We start from the raw sequence: 22,820 nt of genomic DNA on the forward strand, positions 1-22,820 counted from the left end.
CATATTTTTATAAAAAATAATTTCTGAATTAGATGAAGTACTAACTGCTTTATTGTTAAAACTGTACGTCCTATATGTAGTATGTGTGGATGCATTTCAAACATACACGTATTTCCTTGGATTTATGATGCCCGGTTCATAGATTTCTGCTAATTTTATTTTATTCACTTTTATTTCACAACTCCTCACGTAGCCTCATGGTAACTATTAAAATGTCCATCAAATGTCAACTTAAAAAAATCTAGCTGGTAATCCAGGTACTTTTCAAGGACATTCAGTACTGTACTCCTCGCCTGGCATACTAACTTTTGCTTATCTACAGTCTTTAATATAGAAGTAGATGCAGCATATCATCAAATGCACACTTTACCTCGTATGTCATTTAGTATCTTCATAGCTGGTTCTTGAAGATCTGCCACATGTTCTTTGATGACACGCTCAAATTCACAAAAATCTGTGAATGTTAGCAATTCTCTTCCACGATGTATCTCATTGTACTTGTCTATCATTTCTTTCACTTTTGCTGTGACTGAACAATAAGTCAGGTTAAAGAGTCATGCAATGTGCAGTTTTCAACATAATGAAAACATATTACAAAAGTTACAAATGATTTTTATCTTGTCTCACATGATACTTCTGTGTCTCTCAGGAGCGTGTCCCATTTCTTGAACACAGGACGCAGGAGCCTATAGATGTTTTGGTTTTTTGAATGCCCCGTTTTTCTCAGTTTATTTATTAAATCACTGAACTCCATTATAACCTATATTAGAGCAATATACTGTATGTATTATTATACTATAATATTTCCATTAAAGAATATTTATTGCTGATCTCCTACCATACTGAGAAAAGGTCCCATCATTTCTTCTTCCAGAGGAGGACCCTCCTCATAGTTTTTAAGCTCTCGTTGCACATTAAGAACTCTAGTATGAATCTGCTCAGTCAGGTATGGTAGGGATTTCTGTCCATGAAAAATATTGATGGATATATTTAGCAGATGTATTATAAAAACACTGGAAACTATGGTAGAGGTGCAATGTTAAAAAAAAGAAAAACATGGTAAGGAAAAAAATTTCTTAGTTCCATCCTGCATGAGCCTAAGAATTTTTTCTAATAAATATAATACAAAAATTCCCTTCCATTTTTTGTTTTGTTTTTACATGTATTGTGTAACCTCTTGAAGAGAGAAAAAAACTTTTTTAAGATACAAAGAAGTTTTGGGAAAATAATTTTTTTTGGAGAAAAACGATTTAAAGAGAAAAAAATTGAAAGAGAAAAATCCTTAAGCTCAGGAAGAAAGGAAATAAAACTGTTCTTCTTCTTCACTATGGCGGTGTAAAAAAATAGCCCCCTACACCCTTAAATAGTGTGCACTTTTAGTGGTGTACAAAATCATACTGGACATTGTTGAGTGCACTCATTCAACCCCACAATGCACCGCAATAATAAGTGTACAACCGATGTCTAGAGGCTACTCATCCACTGAGGCTCAAGTAAAATGAAATCTTTCATCTCGGCAGATTTCGGTCCATGTTACAGCATCTCCGGTGAGCTCAAGTATGCAATTTCATTCACTCATTTTTATTCACTCATTTGAATATACTATATTAGTGGATTTATGTAGGGAATAGTGAATAAGGGTATAGGGGGTTATTTCGGACACAGCTCATGTTTTTTCCACGTTGCTTCTGGGCTTCAATTGAAAATATCTACAGGTATTTAGGAGAACTTTTTGCCCCTCCCCAAAAAAATAATTTGATGGGTTTTAAATTAAAAAGTTGTGTCAGAAATGTAAAAGTGAATTAAATACATAATAAATATTTCCACATGACCATTTGCACTCATGCAATGGTGTTTTAAAATCTCACTCATGTCATGTGCCTATGGGGCGGTTTCCTGGACAGGGATTAGACTAGTCCTAAACTACAATTAATGTAATAGCTGTCCAAACTGAAAACAACTTGAACTGACATATCATAAAATACATCTGTGCCCTCTGTGCCCTTTGTTTTGCCTCATGCACACAAGTAATGTTTTTAGAAAGGCATGTTTCTTCAAACTAGTTATATTTCCTAATTAAGATATGGCCTAGTCCTGGTTTAAGCTAATCTCTGTCCGGGAAACCACCCCTATTACTTCACATTTTTAAATGTATCTATTTGTATTTGTCTTTGACACTTAAATATTGTAGCTTGCTCTGTGAGCTGTTCTCCATCTTGATTGATCTCAGCTGTGTCATGTTTCCTTAAATACTGTAGTTGGTGTATTTAAGCCCTATAGACGTCACAGTTACGTCACGCGCGCATGTAGTGGCAGAAAAACAGTGCAAATGAACGAGACACGAGTGAAACGAACAATATAACTCACTAGAAAATGTTTTGTTGTGCCGTTGAGTGTCAGAATAGGAATCCCAAAATAGATGACCTTCATTTTTATAGTATACCGTCGTCGAAGACACCATTTGAAGATAAACGTAGGTGTTTATGGTTGCAATAAGCCCTCAACCGGACAAACTGGAGTGATGAAATCATCTGAAAATCTTTTAATAATTTGAATAGAAAATAATTAGAGAAGATATCCGGTGTTCTGTCGAAGTCTGATCCCTCTATGTGTTTCTTATAGCGTTTTCATCACGTTACGTTTATAATTTATTTAGAAAGATTAAAGATTTGAATGAGTTCATAATATCAATAATATTACAATTTATTAAAGTTTTTCCTAGACTAAAACACATGTTTAAGCTGTCTCGACTGAAAGTAACTTGCACTGACAGATCTCATGTCAGTTTCATTTATTTGATTTGTCTCAAGATAAACACTAACGGTTTTCTTAAGGGCATGTTTATAAAAGATGCTAAAACACCTTCATTTAACTAAGGCCTAGTCTTGGTTTTAGCTACTGTAAGCATTTTCTGTTAAACCAGGCCATATATCTGCCTATTATCTTACCATTCCTCTTCCTTATCACATGAGGGCGCCCTTGCCTAAACTTTTTGTTATGCACTTCTATTCCTATTGCCTCATTAACATTCAATGTATATATAGATCTGTTTTAATGTTGTTCTTTGCAAAGTTTTGTATCTTCATTTCCTCTTTATTTTTAGATCTATGGGGGTTATGTGTTTTGACCCCATGCTTGTTTTTATAATTTTTTCACTATATTACCGTTATGATTTTACCCCATTAAACTTCTGAATGGATCCAATCTAATCCTCTGACTCTTCATTGTAACAGTTTTCTGTGTTTCTGACTGTCTGTAAACTGTTATTCCGTTATCCTTTCCAATGCCTATTAATTAAATAAGATGTAGTAGGAAAGTTACTATGGTAATTTGTTAGTGCTTGCCTTAATATGATCCACAAGTTCATTGGTCAGTTTATCTGTCAGACATTTAGTAGATGCTTTACCTTCATTCAGCAGGGAACTGTCATGAAAAGTAAAATAATTACTTATAACATTATATATAAATATTTTTAAAAACTTTAAAACTTTTTCATTTTCAATTTCTCAAGGTTTAACATTTCTTTAAACATTTATTTCAATTTTAATTAAATAAATTTGATTTGCTTTCAAGATTTTTAATGGTAAAAAAAGTCACAATAAATAAACAACTGGGTCACCGGTCTTTACTTGTCTTTAAGACAATACATACCTGAAATACCGGTGGTTCCTAAAGAATTCCATTTCAGTTTTCATAGCTTTATCAAAAGGGATTTTGTTGTTGATGTCACTCTGACCACGACATCGCACTATGATGTAACCCTTGCTGAGGGGAATGACTTTGCCCTGCACAATGTTTAAGACATCAATCTCAGCTCCGCTATCAATGAGGTCCGGCTTTGTAAGAATTGCTAACCCATTCAAAGAAAAACAGAGATAAAAGGTTAGGATAAGCAGGAATCATAAAGCTATAGTAAATGTTAAAGAAATTCATTATCCACCTGTTTCATAATGTTAAAATATATAGGCTATCCTCACTGAAAAGTGTTACAGATGTTACTATACCATGAAGACAGGGAAAATTGAATGATGTACCTGTTGTTGTGTGAACTTTTACTGTAGTAATGCAGGACTGAAATAGCCATTTATCAGGTGATGAATATCATTACTGCTTAGCTAAAGTCAACTGTTAAACCACAAATCAAATGTACTATGAATCTTTAATGAACTAATCAAGGTAATCATTCGCACACATACACACCAGAGGTTGCGATAGACTTTTTCAATCTCTGTAATTTTTTTGATGAACAGCGTTGTAAAGAGTCCGTCACAGTGAGTTATTATTATCCGTCATTTCATGTTTTAATTGTTTTCGTTCACACGTACATATCTAATCATAAACCTAAAATACGAGCATACAAGTCAAAATGTGTTTATTTATTTGTGAAGAGAACAGATAAGCTAACTAAGAAACTAAGGTTTACATCGTATGTTTCTCCGTAATCAGCCAGCGAAGAACATCTAGGCTATATTTCTATTGGTTGCAGCTAGCCAACTCCATTTGCCATGAGAAGTTACACAGACTGCAATGATTTGACTCTATTGGTCAATCTGGTCCAAGCTTCTTAATCCTTTATTTATTCATAAATTAAATTAAAATCATATTTTCCTTTATCTCAAGATTTTTCACTTGCTTTCACTGATCAGTACTGTAGCTATCTATTAACACAACAATCTGCAACGCGGTTATGAGACTCTGACAACGATCCAATCACAGAAGGTCAAAACGTAAAAAAACACAATATTGATTCGCTTACAACATAAGTGAGAGGATTTGGGCCGCACAGTCCTGCGCCCCAGGGTGAATCTGAAACCAGCCTTTAAGAGCTCAGCCTCAGGTCACATTTTTTACCCTTTTTACTGACCTACATGTTTGTGTTGTGCCCCAGACACACAAACATGACACACACACCAAACAATCTCAGTTTGGATTTTTATTTTTTTTCATCAATGATAACATGACTAACAGTGAAACAGTACAGCTAAGTGATTTTATTTTGTATTAATTTTGCACTATATATTTAACTTTTTGGTAACATGTTAAAGTAGATTTCTTTCTTTCGCCCACATCCCCTATTGACCAGCTGCCACTGTTTGTTACTTAAGTTGAAATTTTGTGTATCTATACTCTACTGGAGTACTTATTTTTCATCCAACGTTTTTACTTCTACCCTATACATTTTTACACAATTATCTGTACTTTCTACTCCTTACATTTTAAAAATAGCTCCATTACTCCTATTTTAAGTTTTAGAATGTATGACATAAAACATTTTCAAAGGGATGCAATGCACACAAGGAAGGGGACACACTGAAAAAGTTTTAGAACCACTGGTCTAGTGCATCCCTAATTTTAGAAAAATGTTTTTTTTTTCTTTTGAGAAGGTGGGTTAGTGCACAATAGGCCCATGTGGTTTTGTCCATAATGGTGTTTTTCCCCTTACATTACTTTTACTTTTATACTTTAAATTTTAACACTTTTTACATGAGTAGAAAACTTGATACTTCAACTTCTACAGAAGTCTTTTTAAACACTTCTACCTGAGTAATGAATGCGAATACTTTCGACACCAGTGAGAGCGACTAATGAACATACAGTTCTCACACAAACGTATGTGCTATTACTTGCGCATTACATAGTAAGATTGATAGAAATGTGTAATATTAAAGTTGACATACCAAGAGTTCTGTGTCCTTCAGGGTCTACTTCTTGTGCCATTCTTAGTGCTTCTGTTGTTGCTATGTCAATATTGCAGGGTACAACAACTAAATTGATGGTTGCACTCTTGGAAATAAATTTCAGTATTAAAGCAACACTATGTAGTTTCCATGTAAAAATGACTTACAGCTCCCCCATGGGGTTGAAAAGCGCAACAGTGTCTGGTACCAGACACTCTTCTGCAGGCAGGGGGAGGGGCGGGGCTGTGTGCTCTACCCTCCATCGCCACTTTCAGAGGGTGCTTGTAGCAGCTAGGAGGCTGCTCAGGTTGCAGCAACAGTACAATTTGTCCAGTTAAAAGTTGTTCTATCACTGAAATAATTTTAGAGACATTATTTAAAGGTAAAAAAACTACATAGTGTTGCTTTAAGGCTTTAATCTAGAAAAAATAAAATATCAAATATTTTGTTAGCAATTTTATCAGTCACAAACTGATTGGAGCAGTTTTTTTAAGTGTCAAATATGTGTAGTTTTGTGGCATAAATTTATTTTTATAACATTAGGAAGACACTTTGCAAAATATAGCTCTATTCATTTTACTTTTTTCCTGTCTCATCTTACTTCACTCTCTCATATATAAAGGTTTCAGATGATCCAATTTAAAGGAGATAAGATTTTACACAACACTCACCTGATCTCCAATATCTTCAGGTTGGCCATGCACAGGTACGCGTGTTATACCAGGAAGATCAATCAGAGTGAGATCACACACATCAGGAGATGAAATCTCCAAAGTGATGAGCTCATCACAGATCCCTACTGTATTTCCAGCAAGCTTGTTTTGAGCTGTTAAAAATATGTTACAAATTCAAGGACTGTAATATAGTGTGGCATACATCTATCCATCTAGCAGTACATTTATACAGTTTATAAAGAAGATTTCATTCATTTAACATATTTAATACTGGGGGCATCAACACTGTGTCAGGATCCTGCCAGATTCTTGTTTGTATTTAGATCTAGTCAGCATGGCAGGGTTCTGACAGTACAATGTTTTATGTGGAAGATGCGTGATTTTAGTATTGGTTTATTCTGACCACGCATTTCCCGGGTCTCGTCACTTTTTCCCCGATCCCTTACTCATGATTCTTTTCAGGTGTGTGTCATTAAGTTTTCCCTATTTAAAGTCCTTAGCCGTTTCTCAATACCAAGTACGCCAAGTTCGGACTTGTGTCCTTCCTAGTTCGGACTTGCAAGTTCAGACTCGGAAGAACGAACTTCTGACGCGAAATGCATTCTGGGAAACTTCACTGTCATATGTCCACACAAGTCTCCTCTGATGCATCCTCGATAAAATGGGCGGATCAAGAACACATCCGGGGATTTTATGTGAACTTGGGCTTGATGCGAACTTTGAATTGGAACAGTACTTGGGCCGCGACTGATGACGTTTCACAAGTCCACAAGAACACAAGTACAGACAAGAACGCATATTGAGAAACGGCTCTTGTGTTTGGTGTCTTGTACGGGTTTGTTTCTTGCTGTTTCCCTGTGAGTACAGAGTCAAGTATATGTCAAGTTAAAGCCCAGTCTAGTGTTCTTTGTTTTTGTGAAGTCAGTCTAGTTTTGTTAAAGTGTTTACCTGTCATTAGTAGTGGTGGGCAGAGCGAGGCTTCGTGAAACACTGAAACAGTTGAATCAATTGTGCCGTATGTTTCGAGGCTTCGAAACATCAATCCGAAACCGCCTCCGCAGAGACACCTAGCGGTCATTTGCATGTCTTTACATGAAGCAGCCTTGACAAGATTTTAGACGAGCGCTGACAAATTGTATCCCACATGTTGTTTGATTGACACACGTGATAGAATGGGAGAGTGGATAGTGTTCACGACTCTCATGCGTAGATCTTAGGATCGAACCCGGGAAATGCATGCGCTATGTCATCATAATAAAATGCTTTTTGTTGTTGTTGTTTTAACATCTGTTTGACAACTACATGAGCTTTTAGGCTCACAATTGTCGATAACTATAGGATATTCGGGTCTATTTAATAAAAAAAAATAGAATATATATATATCAAGCCATAATATGCCACATTGTTTACATATAAAGATCTTTATTCAAATATATAAATTGTTCTGTGTTGATAAACTCAACCAGCTTCTGTTACATACCTATGAGGAAAAATGACTTCTTTTCAGTAATTTATAGTATTTGATCTAGCCAAAAACGCATGAGGTATTGTCAGATTTGTTTCCTACCCTGTCAGTTTAAGATTCGACGCAGATTCGACAGGTACGCCACCTTTCGAAACACTTGTGAAATGTACCGCTTGGTGTTTCTAATCACTTCATCACGTGACACGGGTGTTTCGAATCACATTTCGGAGCACTGTTTCGAAACATTTACGCTTCGGGATCTTGACACAGTGTCGAAACGTCAGTTTCGCGGGAGCCATCCCTAGTCATTAGTTTATATTTTGTTTTGTCTTGTTTTCCCCATCGTGGGTTTTTGTTATTTAATAAAGTCTTTAGTGTTTTTTGTATCCGTGTCTGCGCTTGGGTTCATCCTCCTACCAATTCATAACACACTGTTAACCCAAATATTGTCTTTACTTAAACAATCAAATAAAAATCACTTAATATTTTGTGTTTTGAAGCCAATGCTTAAAAAAGTTTAGTTAATTTAACTTTTAAGCTTACAAAATCCATTAAACTAAAACATTCAAGTTAAATGAATTTAAAATTATTAGTTCATGTTGTGAGGAATACTCATAATCCTTTGCGCCTGAATATTTTGATTATTTTGTGAAATCTAGTCCACTCAGATTATTTGTCTCTTGCATGTTACAAAACCCACTTTTGGACCGCTTAGTTATGGTACTAATTTACACGAGTACTGTGGCACTTTCCTGAGAACTATATATGTATGATGTTTGTGGACTAAAACTACACATGTATGTTGAACAACTGGCATCAATGGGCAGCACAAGCTCATTTAGATGTAAGATTAAAGCGTTTCGTAATAAAGTTTTTCATAATATGGTATGTGCTGCTATGAATGTAACTAAACTTAATATTACTGTTAATAGAGGACGTCTCTGTTACGAATGTAACCCTCGTTCCCTGAAGGTAGGTAATGGAGACGTCACGTTGATGACCGACGAACTGTGAACTCGCCAGAGAGACCAATTTGCCTCGAGTGTAACGAGAAAGAGCCAATGAATATTGGCATGCAGTATCTGCATATGCCGGCCACCCCGCACCAGGGAGAGAATACAGTCGGCAGCTGAACTGCATTTTATTTTTTGCTAAGGAGGCGAGCATAAGAGACCCAGCCCCCTCAACAATGGTACAGTAACCATGGCGAGGGGACGGGACATCTCCGTTCCCTACCTTCAGGGAAGGAGTTACATCTGTAACCGAGATGTTCCCTTTCAGTCGGTCACTATGATGTCACTTCGATGACCGACAAATTGGGAATCCCTACCAAAGTGCCACGGTAGCTGCCCCTTCCAGTGCCCAGAGTAAGTCTCCTGGACTTGTTATAGGATGCCACGTCTCTAAAAGAGGAGGTCTTTCCTCTGAGGAATGCACTAGGGAGGGGCTGTCACAAGGAGAACTACTTCTGGGAACCAGGTTCGATTGAGCCAGCTTTCTGCCGGGGCAGGATGTGACGGATGACTGCTGAGCGTAGCCCACGACTGCAGGAAGAGGCCCAATAAATGGGGGCATTCAGGAAGGGACAGCCAGAAATGCCGTTTCTGGACCACCAGGGTGGACATCTCACGGTCCAGGGACTGCGACTTAATCTTGGTCCACGGAGTGCCAGGTCCATCGCACTGCGCAGTTCAGCTCTACCGAGGGAACCACTGTGTACCCTTTAACTGCCCCCCTGGATCTCTTAAGCTCCTCATGCACTTCCGGAAAGAAAGGCACCGGGGGGAGTGTTGCGGTGCAGCGCAAACCACCCAGAAGAATCAATTGAATAGCCTGGAGGGGTCAGGGGGATACCTCACTGTAATCCTCAGGTTGGCGCGCTCCGAGCCCAATGCGGCTCACCACACATAGGGTGGCATTGACTGGGGCATTGGAATGGGAACTCCACCCCTCTTGAGGTAGCAGAGTCTTGACCGTAAGAATGCGATGGACATGTTCCCTCAAAGAGAACATGACACATCCATGATCGAAGCCTCAGCATGTGCCACCCCCAAGCACATCATGCAGGGATCGTCACCATCCGTAGGTGCCATATATTTGCCACATCCCGAAACACATGAGTGGAAAGCCATCTTTAAAAAAAAACGCAAATATACCCGCGAACACAGGAGAAATGCTTTCTTTAAAAAGACGCAAAAACCCCTGAATAGCTATTTAGTTTGGAAACTACTCCAAACTATATATATAGCTATATATAACTATATATATATATAACTATATATATATATATATATATATATATATATATATATATATGAAGAGTTTGGTTCCAAAACGCGATAAACGCCATTTTGGAAAAAAATGAGTTACTGCCAAAATCAGTATTATATCAGGTCAGTAGTTAAAAGTAAATTCTTAATTTTACGCAAAATCCAATATCCGCCGTGTTATTCTGTCATCTTTTCTCCCTTTTTTCCCAAAATGCAATAAACGCCACTCCCCCTTTTTTACAGAACGCAATAAATCCTACAGCGCACCATTCACTCAATGTAAACAAACAATGGCGGCGCGCTGATACATGGAGTCCTAGTTTTCCTCATCTACTTTGTACTTCGTGATCAACAAACAAAACAAAATAATACTTTAATTACATTGATAAACCTGTGGTGGTTTTCTGTGATGGGAAAGAAACGTAAGCCATCAACATCTAATAATTTCCCTGAGAGGCACTTGGGAGACGGGTGCTTGTTCACCCGACAGCATCAAGCTTCTCATGCTAAAACATTGACCCCAGAGGATCTTATGAAAAACTTTCCATAATTTTACTCAAAGTCAACAAAAATATAGCAGGACCAAAAACATTTTACAGCTGATCGATGTGAAAGACGTTAAACGACGACGACGGCAAGTATAACCGCAATGACAGGGTTCTTAATATAACGAAGTAAGTGTTTTGATTAATAACATTAATGTTTATATTTTTAATTAGTGTGTACAACTAGTCAACTAAATGAATATAACATGGCAAAGATGAATGCACATTTATATAGGCTATTGATTTAATAGATTTATAGCATTTTGAATAAAAACTTGTCATGGATTTATTGCATTTTGTGGAAAAAATAATCCTTTTTTTTATAATAAATCTTTGAAAATCAACTTATGGATTTGAATTTTTTATGTTTTTATAACCTAAAGATGCTATGTGAAAGTTTGTAACAGAAAATAGTTGTTTTCATCTTGTCACTTTCTTTTCAATTGTTAATCGATCGATAAGATCAATCAACTAATGAATTAATCGATAATTTCCATCCCTACTACTGGCATAAGCCTTACTGTGCATTCAGAGCAGAGCAGAGCAATCAGAGCAGAGCTCAACATTATTATTCATGACCCTTCTAAATAGGGCAAAAATAGACTATTTCATTCAAAGGACATACCTAGGGTTGTAAATGGACATGTAAAACGTTTCTGGATATTTTTTGCACTTAATAAAGTTACATACCATTTATGTAAACATCACAGAACAATTTAACAGATTATTTGAATGCATTCTTTGGCACCATTAACAGAATTTTATTGAAGTATCATCAACGAAATAAAGACGCTCCTCAAATATACTCCTCACCACTGTCCTTTTCAATTATAATAAATTATATTTTAAATTAGAATGAATATTTTCTATCAAGGTTTTGTCACATACCTTCTCGAACAAGTTGATCCACCTTTAATGGATCCTGAAAAGTCTCATTGTGACCACTGAAAGAAATGGTCCCTGACCATGGACCTTTCTTGATCTTCCGCAATTTCAGCTCCAGAGGACAGCGTGTGACAATACCTGAAAATAAATCAAACATATTTTTCTTATGAAATCATCCAATATAGGTCTTAAATGGATTGTTCACCCAAAAATGAAAATTCTGTCATCATTCACTCACTATGTTGTTAGAAACCTGTATAAATCTATTTATTTTTACCTGTATTCTTTTTTCCTACTTTGGCAGTGAATGGGGTCCAGGAACGGTTTGGTTACACACATTTTTCAAATTATCTTCCTTTGTGTTTATTAGAACAAAAAAAATTATACAGGTTCGTAACAACATGAGGGTGAGTAAATAATGACAGAATTTTCATTTTTGGGTCAACTATCCCTTTAAGTTCAGTTTAAGTCGCCTTCTTTTACAAGGGGCTGATATGAAAGCAAGACATTGCATCAGGGTCTTACCACTTCCTCGAGGCAGTGCGACACCAGAGAGTGCCTCTAAAACTGAACTCTTTCCTGAACTCTGATCTCCGACCACTGCAATGGATGGTAGGCCAATGTCTTTATCAATGCCAATCGACCTCAGCGAGTCAATCAACTCTATCAAAGGTTGAACAGATTCGATGAAAGGATTGTGGAACGTTCCATTATTTCGTGTGTCTGAAAGCAAGCTTTTAATTAAAAGAAGAAAATATTTACATTATATCAAATGACATTAAATACATTTCTAAACAGTTTTCATGGTATTCACCAAAACACATACAAAACACATCCAGTGAAAATATATCAAAAGATGAAAGACAAACGATACTCAAATTGTATTGTGTTAATGTCTAAAGAATACTAAATTATGAATCCGTTTCAGCTATTCCATAGTCTTTAAAGTATTTATTTTGTATATCAAGTTGTCAAACTTAAAACATCTAAAACGCTGAAAATGTACCTTTCCTCGTTTTGTTAACCATGGTCTGAAAGTTTGTCCCCATCCATCGTTTTCTGAAATTTAAAGTAGAAACTCTAATTTAACCCAAGTTTATACTGTAAAATGAAATAACTTTTGTTATAAAATCCTAAAGGCACAACATCTCTGTTTACATTACAGAAACAGTGATGCATTTCTTTTTATACAAAAACATACACCACATAATAAAAAAATAAATGCTTGTTTCCTTACTTTGTGCTTACCTACTTAGCAAATGACTTACATGATCCCACAGATATTTATATATGTTTTACATGACCTTTCATTTTAACTGACCTATTCAGAAATTATACCAATAAAGCACAAATTATACCAATAAAACCAAAGGTCATTGTTTGTTCGGCACTAACTGTTTTGCTTTCACCTTTAGAAATAACTTAATTTCCCATGATAGTTCTTAGTTCTAAGTATCAACTTAGTCTCAGATGTTTCTTTTAAAATAGCTTAGGAGAAATATAAATAGAAACAAATGAGAAAATTGTAATAATGCATACAAATGCTGCTGTTTGGAGCTGCTCAATAAATGTAGATTGAATAGGTAAAATAATCTGTATTTGGGTAAATTTGATGAGAAATGTTTGTGTTCATAATGAAATCTTCAATAATATTGACTTTTGTTTGCAGTTTTATTGGAAATAATTGACATATTAAAGAGATCTAATTTGTTTTGTCTGTGTTTCCCCTAAAGTACATTAGGCTGAGAAAGCTGTGAAAGGCTCCAGCACTCCCTGTGACCCTAATCATAACTATAAATGTGATCCATATGTTTACCATCTCCAGGGCTTTTAACCAAATTTTTTCCAATTGGTTCGTTCCAAACAGAAACAGTATTTTAACGTTTCCTGTTTTCGGTTCAACCCTAAAATTGACGTTCCTGAACCGATAAGAACAAAAAAATAAAGTTCCCGAACCGGTTAATAACCTTCCACGTCAGCTGTGGGACATACATATAAGTAGACTGATCATTAAGACATTAAACTTTAATTATTAGTCTACATAATTTTCCTTAAGTCTTGTCATCAAACATTAGAAAAGGCTACATTATGTAAGCGGCATAACTGTAATTCTCACATGCCTACATTTGTTGAGTGCACATAAACATGCGCACACACACAGACGGAGGACAAATTGCAAACAGCGCTTCGGGAAGAAGGTGCAGCATAAACATTCGCTCCACATAAAGTGAAAATTACATTGTTTTTCAGGGCTTTATTCACCAAATGTATTTTACACAGTAGTGACACAGTAGTGCAACTCTCTCTCAAGTTTATACATCAAGAGTTCTGATCTTTAAAGGGCATAGGGATAATCACGTTTGATTGGAGTTGGACCAGGCAAATTCAACTGCATGTGCATCTGTGCGTAAAGAAAATTTCTCACTTTAGTGCCTTTCTGTGGTTAAATTGTTTAAAATCACTTAACTGTTAACATTTGCAAGCCTTTGAAACACATGCAAATAATCAACTTTCACCCTATTTAAATTAGTGTATTAATCCATGAATCGCATGCAAGCCGAACCGTGGGTCGTGATCTGTACGGAATGGATCACGGATAAACTGCGATCCGTTACACCACTTATTAGTATTAAAAAACAAACATCTTGAGATATTTGGTAGCCTACAATATTTCCCTCTTATGATTGAGCATTAGAGACTTGGGCTTGAGTAGACTACTTGCTGGTGGCAAGCTTCTCATTTCTCCGATGAGTCAACGACGACCGGAAGTGAACCTCATTGAGTATTGCACAGAAATCTTATCGAAGAACGAAAAAATAACGTTATTAACCGGTTATCATTATTTTAAATAAACGATTCTGTTCCGATTCTGTTCTGTGATTGTAGGTCCGCGATTTGGATGTCTAACAATGGCCCCAGTTAAATGTCAATATGCAGTTCAACATTTGAGTGCCTACCTAGATAACTTTTTTTGACGTCTCTACCGTGGCTGGTTAGACATCTGCAGAAAATTGACATTAAATGCTATAATGGAGATGTTGATCACATGACAACTGGTGACTACTCACATGACATTAACTCCTTTCACATGTTGCTGAATTTGTTTGTCACGCTCCCTGAGGAAGGCATGGGCCAAAACGCATTGAAGAGTTCATATACCTTTTGTATGTAGCCATCTAAAATAATGTTTTTTTTATTATTTAAAAGAGTGCAATGGTCATTCTAAGTTTTGTTTGTTGGACTAAGATTAGCCCTAGACCATAGAGCACCTTGACTTATTTTTTCCCCAGATGCGCTCTCTTTCATTGGGCTTTGTATGAGTACAAAGTTATTTGTGATTATTTGGAATACAATTAGCCCCTATACAGAGGTTCAATGATCTTCAATACTGGACGTTTAATAGACGCTGGAAAAAAGACATTGTCTGGGATCACAGTCAGCACCTTCAGGTGCAAAATATGTTGTTTCGATGTCACATTGCTCAGTGGGATAGGAAAAAGACTGTAGGGTGAATACTGACAAAAGCTAAATCGTCACTGGTAAGCATTGTATTAGTTAGCAGGGACGTGCACAGACATTTTGAGGGGCAGGGGCTCAAGTGAAATAAAGGGCACTTCTCATAATTATGTATTTTTTTCTTTTTTTAAACAAAAAAAGTATATATATTAACGCAATTTTGACTTCCTTTTTAAAAATTTATTTAAAAAGTTAATTATTTGATCTTCCTCAAACTCACGCAATTGTTTCATTTTTAAAAGATGTCTACAAAATAATCAGTTCACACAGACACCATGTTCTCCTTAGTATTCTAGGTTTATAGAGCAGCAAAGGAAACCATTACACAATGTGCATGTTTTGAAAACATTAAATTACACATTAATGACAAATTTGTTAAAATGCTAAAAACAAAATTGTGACTGCTGAGTAGTGCTACATGCCGATAAATGCTATATGCTAGCGTTTAGCTGAAGTTCTATTAGTTTGCAATTAGTTGTTAATCAAAATCTGTATTTTTATCTGATAAGGGCTCAAAATATAAGGTCTGTTTACTAATGTGAGCTTCTGGCATGAGCCTCAGAGCAGTGCCAATCAGAGCAGAGCTCAACATTATTATTCATGACCCTTTCAAATAGGGCAAAAATAGACCATTTCATTCAAATGACAAATTCTAGGCTTGTAAATGGACATGTAAAAACGTTTCTGGATAATTTTTGCACTTAATAAAGTGCCTTCTTTTTCAAAGAACAATTTAACATAGCCTATTATTGCAACACATCCTTTGGCACCTTTAATTTAAGGTTTCATATTTATTAGGGTTACACATGTCAGAAACAACAAATATAGATTAGGCCTATTTTATTTGTATTTTATATTTTACTTTTTTGTGATGTCAGTAAAAATTCAGACTGGGCAAGTAAAATACTGAACCATCAGATTTCTCCCCAATCTACATCATCACTCCAGTATAACACATTATAGTTTACTTATTTAACAGCCATTACAAAAAACGCAAAAAAAGCTTACTACTGTAGTTAGCAATTATATTATTATTGTTTGTGCTTTATTATTTTATGAGCAGTCTGTTTAAACGACATACACTATACTGTTGCAAGTTTGCAACTCTTCAGGTTAATATGGGATTGTCGTGGAAAACAATGTCCCTGAATCGTTACGTGTAACAACGTGTCCCATATTTTGTGCATAAAACTGTTAATATAAGAAAGAGCTTTCTTCCTTACACACTCACCGGTCGCCTGCCTGCATAATCATGCATATCGCGTCTCGTTCGGCTGAGCTTTGGCGCTCCTACAAGCGCGACTGCAGCACGAGTAAAGACACGACCAATCATAAAGCGAAGTAAGTTAGAGAGGCGGGACTTAGGAAAGGTATAGAATAGAATAGAATACACTTTATTAGCGCTACAATCTGTTGCATTACAACATGACAACACAAAACAAAACAAAACACAAAAACTCTTAAAATCCCTCTAAAAACAACACAAAATAAGTTACAAAGACAATACAGTAAAATAGAAGATAACATGAGGATAAGAACAGCAGAGCACATTTAAAGGTATAAACTCAACATCTATATACTGACCATGGTAATTAAAGTGCAAAGTGCATAAAAGTGCGAGTGTACTGCCCTTTAGTCTGCTAAAGTTTACTACTGGAATTCAGCAGCTTGACAGAAGTTGGAATAAAGCCAATCATATTAGCGATGTGAGTTTTGGAGGCGGGACTCATCTGTTAACCGTTTATGTACCACAAATAGCGCTATTTTTCTTTTATAAGAGTTTAAATCTCATTTAAATGATTACTGAATAAATTAATGTTAAATTAAATAAGTAACAAGTAAAAAACACAAGAAACAGACAGACATCAGTTGTGAATAAAAAGGGCAGGTGCTCAAGCCCCCTTTGATGTTTATGTGTGCACGTGCCTGTTAGTTAGTTTACTACAGCTATGCAGTTTAGTACATTTTACAAGGGTTAGTTATTGACTAAAATATTTAAGATAAAATTGGCTTATATAATGCTTACATTTTTTGAAGAAAATACAGTAACAGCCAATATTCCCTTTGCAGTTTATATTAATTTTTACAGGACATGGAGTTTCCCCAACCATATTGAAAATGACACCCTGGTTTATTAGGGAAAGCACAGTGACTTACTTTCTTTTTTTCACTTTTTTATAAAACGTCACTTAAAGGAACACGCCCACATTTTGGGAATTTAGCTTATTCACTGTATCCCCCAGAGTTAGATATGTCCACACATACCTTTCTCATCTCCGTGCATGCTGTAACGTCTCGGTTACTATCGTAACCTCGGTTCCCTGAGAGACGGGAACGAGACATTGCGTCCGCTGACGCTATGGGGAAACTCCTCCCTCTTCCGGTTTCTGAAGCTTTTATTGAACAACGCCAGTGTTCTGGCCAATGCCGCCCATGACAGCCTTATAGGGGCGGGACTTCCGCTACTATATAGCCTGTTTAGGCGGCAAAATACTCAGATTCTTTCGATTGAACGAACAGTAGAGCTGATCTGAGCAGTGACACGGCGGCTTACGCAATGTCTCGTTCCCGTCTCTCAGGGAACCGAGGTTACGATAGTAACCGAGACGTTCCCTTTCGAGAGCGGTCACTCGACATTGCGTCCGCTGACGCTATGGGGAATGTATTCAAACACGCCGTGAGAACAGCGAAGAGCAGCTCCAGTGAAGCTTACTCAAGTCTGTGCACCACAATGCCTGAGTCGGTGCCTAATCCCCGTCCAGTCTGTGTAAGCCAACGCACAGTAGATTGGATGCCTGAGTCTCTAGGGACTCAATCAAGAGTTTATACAGAACAGAATGCATACAGTCACAGGCTGCATGTAGGTCTTATTGCAGCCCTACAGCAGATAAGCAACCTGTAACATTACAACAGCAATGGCTAGGCCGACCCAATGTGGGCGGTAGCAAGCATATCCACGCAGAGTATTTGCTGGTATTAACATATGATGCACGATGGCCAAGATAGCTAGCGTGAAAGTACAAGGAAGAAGCGAAAACGCGGCTCCATATTAATACATCAGCTGTACTGGCCATCCAGTACAAACTATGAAGAGGCGTCGGATAGTGCGACTGCCGAATTAGAATAACACTGCTATGCCAATGTGGCAGTAATGTGCTGCCCTCATTATCACCTAATGATCCAGTGAACCCAGCTGGATCCCAGCAGCTGACTGCTTAGGTGGAGCAGGGAAATTTCTTAGAATGAGCTGGGCAGGTCACAGCGATCGTTAACAAATGCCACAGCCCATCTCTGAAGCATAAAGAGTTGCTCTAACAGTAATGTCAGAGCGGAGTGCTTAGATAAATGTATAAGACTCATACCGGGCACAGCTCACATCAGCTAGATGGGAAGGTACTATGCAACCGTCTATGCTCTAACTGCGCTGAGGGTGGTTTTGGCACATAGTCCCTTAAGGGCATGTACAGCCCATGACGGCACTAAAATATGCAAATGATTGGCCACTTCTCTCACTTAAGAGAATTAATTGTGCCTGGCCACTGCGCACCCAAGGCACCAGCATGAAATGCAGTGATAGCTGCATGAAAAACTTTTGGGGTAGACAGCCCACTTTTCCTTCATCTGTGCACTGCTGCAAAGATAGAACATTCGACACGTGACAGTGCACCGGGTCGTAGTCATTGCTTCACACCATTACAGGTGCTGCGTAAAGAGGGCGTCTTGTAGAAAGGGCTCGCTGTCCTTACTGATTTTGCGTGTATAAGCAGCAAAACCAAAATAGGGCAACACATAACCGCTGGCACTTGGCCGAGCACAACGTGTTTCATACAAAGCGCAACTCTGATAAGGACAAAGCTTACACTTTCCACCATCATGTACTGATTCATTACGTCCAAACAATCTCAAACATTCTAAAGTCCTTAACAGCCCTTAAGTCTGTGTCGCATTTGCGGCAGCCAGGGCATAAGTTGCTTAATGAAGAGCAGACGCAAATTGCTGTCTGGTACAGTAGGTAGTGCGCTGTGAACTTGTAAGCCGGTCAACCACGGAGGCGTTCGTCACCAGCACAGCAGTGTCTCGGGTGGAATATCTCAGAGCAGACTCATATCCAGAGTGCTCCTGAGGGGGACGGCTCGCATGAAACACATAAACGTAAAGCTGGCATGCACACCGTGCTTATATGCTCACACGCACGCATGCAGAAACTACTTTAATCAAAGGAGTGTGTCTGTGGCTGGTTGGTACAATCCCAAACGGGCAATAAGATAGCAGGATGCGCATTACACTCAGCTAAGAGGGAACAGCGTTACACCCTGTGAATGTGTGCGGGTCTACATAAAACCTGCTATAAGCACCACCGGCGTGGCTAGTAGTCTCCTATCACAACAGAGGTCATAGTCAACGGTGAGAGAATAGTGGCTGCACAAGCTGTTCTACCTCTCTCGTCAGGTAAAAACTATATTACCCGTTCGTAAACTCCAGACTCAGTACCGGCGCGCTGCGCTGATTGTGCGACAGGACTGCACAGCTGGGGTGGTCTGTGTCGAATCAAATTGGCAGCCGCTCTGGGTAAAAGTATATACAAATACCCTATAAAGCGGGTGTTCATAATTCTCTCCCTTCTGTATCACAGCAGCGTTAGCCAAGGGAGGAATTGAGTGCTGTACAGGGTAAGGTAATGGGCTAAACATTGCCGAGCAATCGGGATGTTGTAGCTCCATATTGACATGTTTGCAATGGCTCCGATCACACATGCGTGTGCCTATTATAGTATATGTTGTCAGCTGTGGAACAAGCCTGCTGCTAAACATAGGTGTGTGAGCCACCCATCATATGGAGACGTTACAAACCCATGACAAATCATAATAGCGCCGAGCAAGCCATATGTGCCTGAGAGGCTGCTGTAGGGCCACAGGGGTTGTGTGTTCAGACATGCACTGATGGCCGACCAGTCAAAACTGTCACAGCTCACCGCTTGGATGGCTGAATGCAGGATACAAGTGCAGATTCGACTCCACGCATCTGGGACATTTCTGTAACGGATTGCAGCGCACAGGATTCCAGTTACATATTGTGTGGCATAAAGCAATGGTGTGTTACACAGCGCCATGGAAGAACAGAGCTAGGTTCTGCAATAGCACCGAGCGAGGAGATACACTCCTTATACACTGGAACGGATAGTAACCGGTCGTCTGTGTGTGTCGGGTGCCACATACTGTGTGCTTTGAAGCAAGGTTGCCATTTAATAGAGTTTGTTAACAGCTGTACAGTTATGTTGCAAACTCCTGAACTGTACCACATAGTGCACAACCCAGACGTGTGTGAATCATCTAGCGGAGTGATCCGCTGAAGGGCACTGGCTCACTTGCCGCACATAGAGCCATATAAAAACCAAGTCTGGGTCTGCAGTGGCTTGCTGCTTTGTGCAAGGTCGGATGCAGAACCCGAGAGAAAGAGAGACACTTCCTTAAGAATGAACAACTTAGTAACAGCTCGCCACGCGCACGCAGGGAGTCAGATACCTGTGTTTGTAGTGAGATATTGCCCGAACACTGCACGGATGTGTAAGGCATGATAGTAATCCTCTGTTGGTACAGCAACATAATTCCTACAAGTTTACATCCGCATCGGCTCACTGCATTCAGCCAGGGAGCTAAGAGCAAGATGAGTGAGGAGAGAGATAGCCTCTCTATTCAATGCCAATATACATAAATAGCCAGGCGTGTAGGCTGCTATTAATGATGTGTATATATACAAATATACGTATGAGTATACATATAGTGTCAAGCAGTACAATGAGTCTATTTAATGCAGATATACATTAATAGCCAGGCGTGCAGGCTGCTATTAATGTATAAATATATATAAATATACATATGAGTATATATATAGTGCCAAGCAGTACAATGAGTCTCTATTTAATGCAGATATACATTAATAGCCAGGCGTGCAGGCTGCTATTAATGTATAAATATATATAAATATACATATGAGTATATATATAGTGCCAAGCAGTACAATGAGTCTCTATTTAATGCAGATATACATTAATAGCCAGGCGTGTGGGCTGCTATTAATGTATAAATATATATAAATATACGTATGAGTATATATATAGTGGAATGCAGTACAATAAGCCTCTATTCAATGCAAATATACATTAATAGCCAGACGTATAGGCTGCTATAAGAAATGTGTATATATATATATAGTGCAATCCGTAAGTATAGAGCAACGTTGCCACCAATCGGGGGCGTGCGAGATGCATTGTGCACTGCTTAGATGTGTGTGTGTGTCGAGACAGATCGCTGTGCGAAGCGAGCGGCCACACTCAACACACTTCGCTATACTCGGTCGGTCCCCATTGCTCTGCAGCTCGTGTGTAACGGATGCATGGTGAGCGGGGTTGAGCACTGTGAGTTGTGCATTGCGTTTTGATACGGATCGCTACTCAGTGCGAAGGATCAAACCCGACATTATCCTCCCCCCTTTTTCTTTGCAGCGCGTGTTTAACGGGCACATTCAGAGTATGGCTGAGCGCTGTGCGCTATGTATCCTCCGTAAGAGCTGTATATTGCTAAATATATGGTCTCAATTGGCACATAGTTGAAAGAGGACAAGTGCAGAGGGAATGTCAACATGGCACAGAAGGATGTTGTGCTGATTGGTAGCTCGCTGCCCGTCAGCGGCCATTGAACACAACATCTGAAAGCATTAAGCATAGCCAACACATATTCCCGTCGTCACCCGAAACAGACGAGGGGCGTGAATGTGTGTGTGGTGTGTGATGCGGTACCATCACTGATCATACGAAGAGCAATAAGTGTAGCATGGATAACAGGCACAAGTATAACTCTCTGCATACGTAACGTTTCTTCTCGTATAATTTTGCGGCAGCTTAGACACATTAATGGTGTATTGCTGCCCCCCTCAGTACGTCCGAAGAATAGCAGGTCCTTGTGAACGTATGACGCTACGCAAAATAGCGCGCGTAGTGACGTGGCCAAAATGGGCGCGGCTCACGCGGGACAGCCGAGGCGAGCATAATGTTATGTTAGGCCAGCCGCTGTGCTAATGGCTGAAACGTCTAAAATCAGCCAGAGCGCACTGTATCACACAAAGAAGCCAAGGAAAATATTAAGTTACATCCACACAAGCGTCACAGACGGCCATGTCGCAGGTGAAGGTCTTATGAAAGGAGCCGTCTGCACGCTGTGCTCGCATGCGACCGGTCCCGAAGGGGGTCTGTGCATGCTAGCACTGGCCGAAGTGCGTTAAATTACAAAGCAGACACCAGGGTGGGGTCTAATCATGTAAGGGGAGCGGCCGAAGCACGCTATAAGTACAGGACAAACATATATGAGAGGGTATTGCAACGGTATAAATGTATTGTGCACACTGTGGCATTTTCCGCACTGCGTAGGTGGGGAAAGGAAGCCTTGTGTCTTTCCCGCGTCCGTAACCTCGGATACCCCGGGGGTATGAGGCTAATAGGGCGGGTAACGTTACCGTGGAACGCACGCGACGTTCTCCTCAGTTTGACAGCATTGCCACCAACGGCGCACTGGCGGCGGTGGTTTGCTGCCGAGAACGCAGTGATTCGATATATCTCGGAGTCCATAAGATACACGGTCCTTCACTCGAGGCGCGAAGCTCAAAATCCTTGTAAAATTCTGCCAGAACGCGTGTAAGGGACGCGATCCTTGCGTCCCTCACAAGTGCGACGATCTACGGCGAGACGCTTCAGTCACGGTGAAGAGAAAGAATCTGAGTATTTTGCCGCCTAA

The 22,820-nt window shown here is 38.9% G+C and overlaps 1 protein-coding gene across 1 annotated transcript in view; it reads right to left on the reverse strand.

The window, feature by feature from the left end:
* The window catches only part of mxf (myxovirus (influenza virus) resistance F), a 33,564-nt gene that overhangs the window by 2,755 nt on the left and 7,989 nt on the right, over positions 1-22,820 (reverse strand). Inside the window, exons 9-17 of the mRNA XM_073863066.1 lie at positions 12,043-12,251; positions 11,521-11,655; positions 6,339-6,504; positions 5,679-5,815; positions 3,652-3,850; positions 3,345-3,423; positions 839-961; positions 628-760; positions 371-529 (exon numbers count right to left, since the gene is read on the reverse strand). Coding sequence (XP_073719167.1) covers positions 371-529; positions 628-760; positions 839-961; positions 3,345-3,423; positions 3,652-3,850; positions 5,679-5,815; positions 6,339-6,504; positions 11,521-11,655; positions 12,043-12,251 — 1,340 coding nt within the window. The remainder of the gene's footprint in view (positions 1-370; positions 530-627; positions 761-838; positions 962-3,344; positions 3,424-3,651; positions 3,851-5,678; positions 5,816-6,338; positions 6,505-11,520; positions 11,656-12,042; positions 12,252-22,820) is intronic.

Source organism: Misgurnus anguillicaudatus, chromosome 24 (genome assembly GCF_027580225.2).
Source record: "Misgurnus anguillicaudatus chromosome 24, ASM2758022v2, whole genome shotgun sequence".
NCBI classification, from domain to species: domain Eukaryota; kingdom Metazoa; phylum Chordata; class Actinopteri; order Cypriniformes; family Cobitidae; genus Misgurnus; species Misgurnus anguillicaudatus.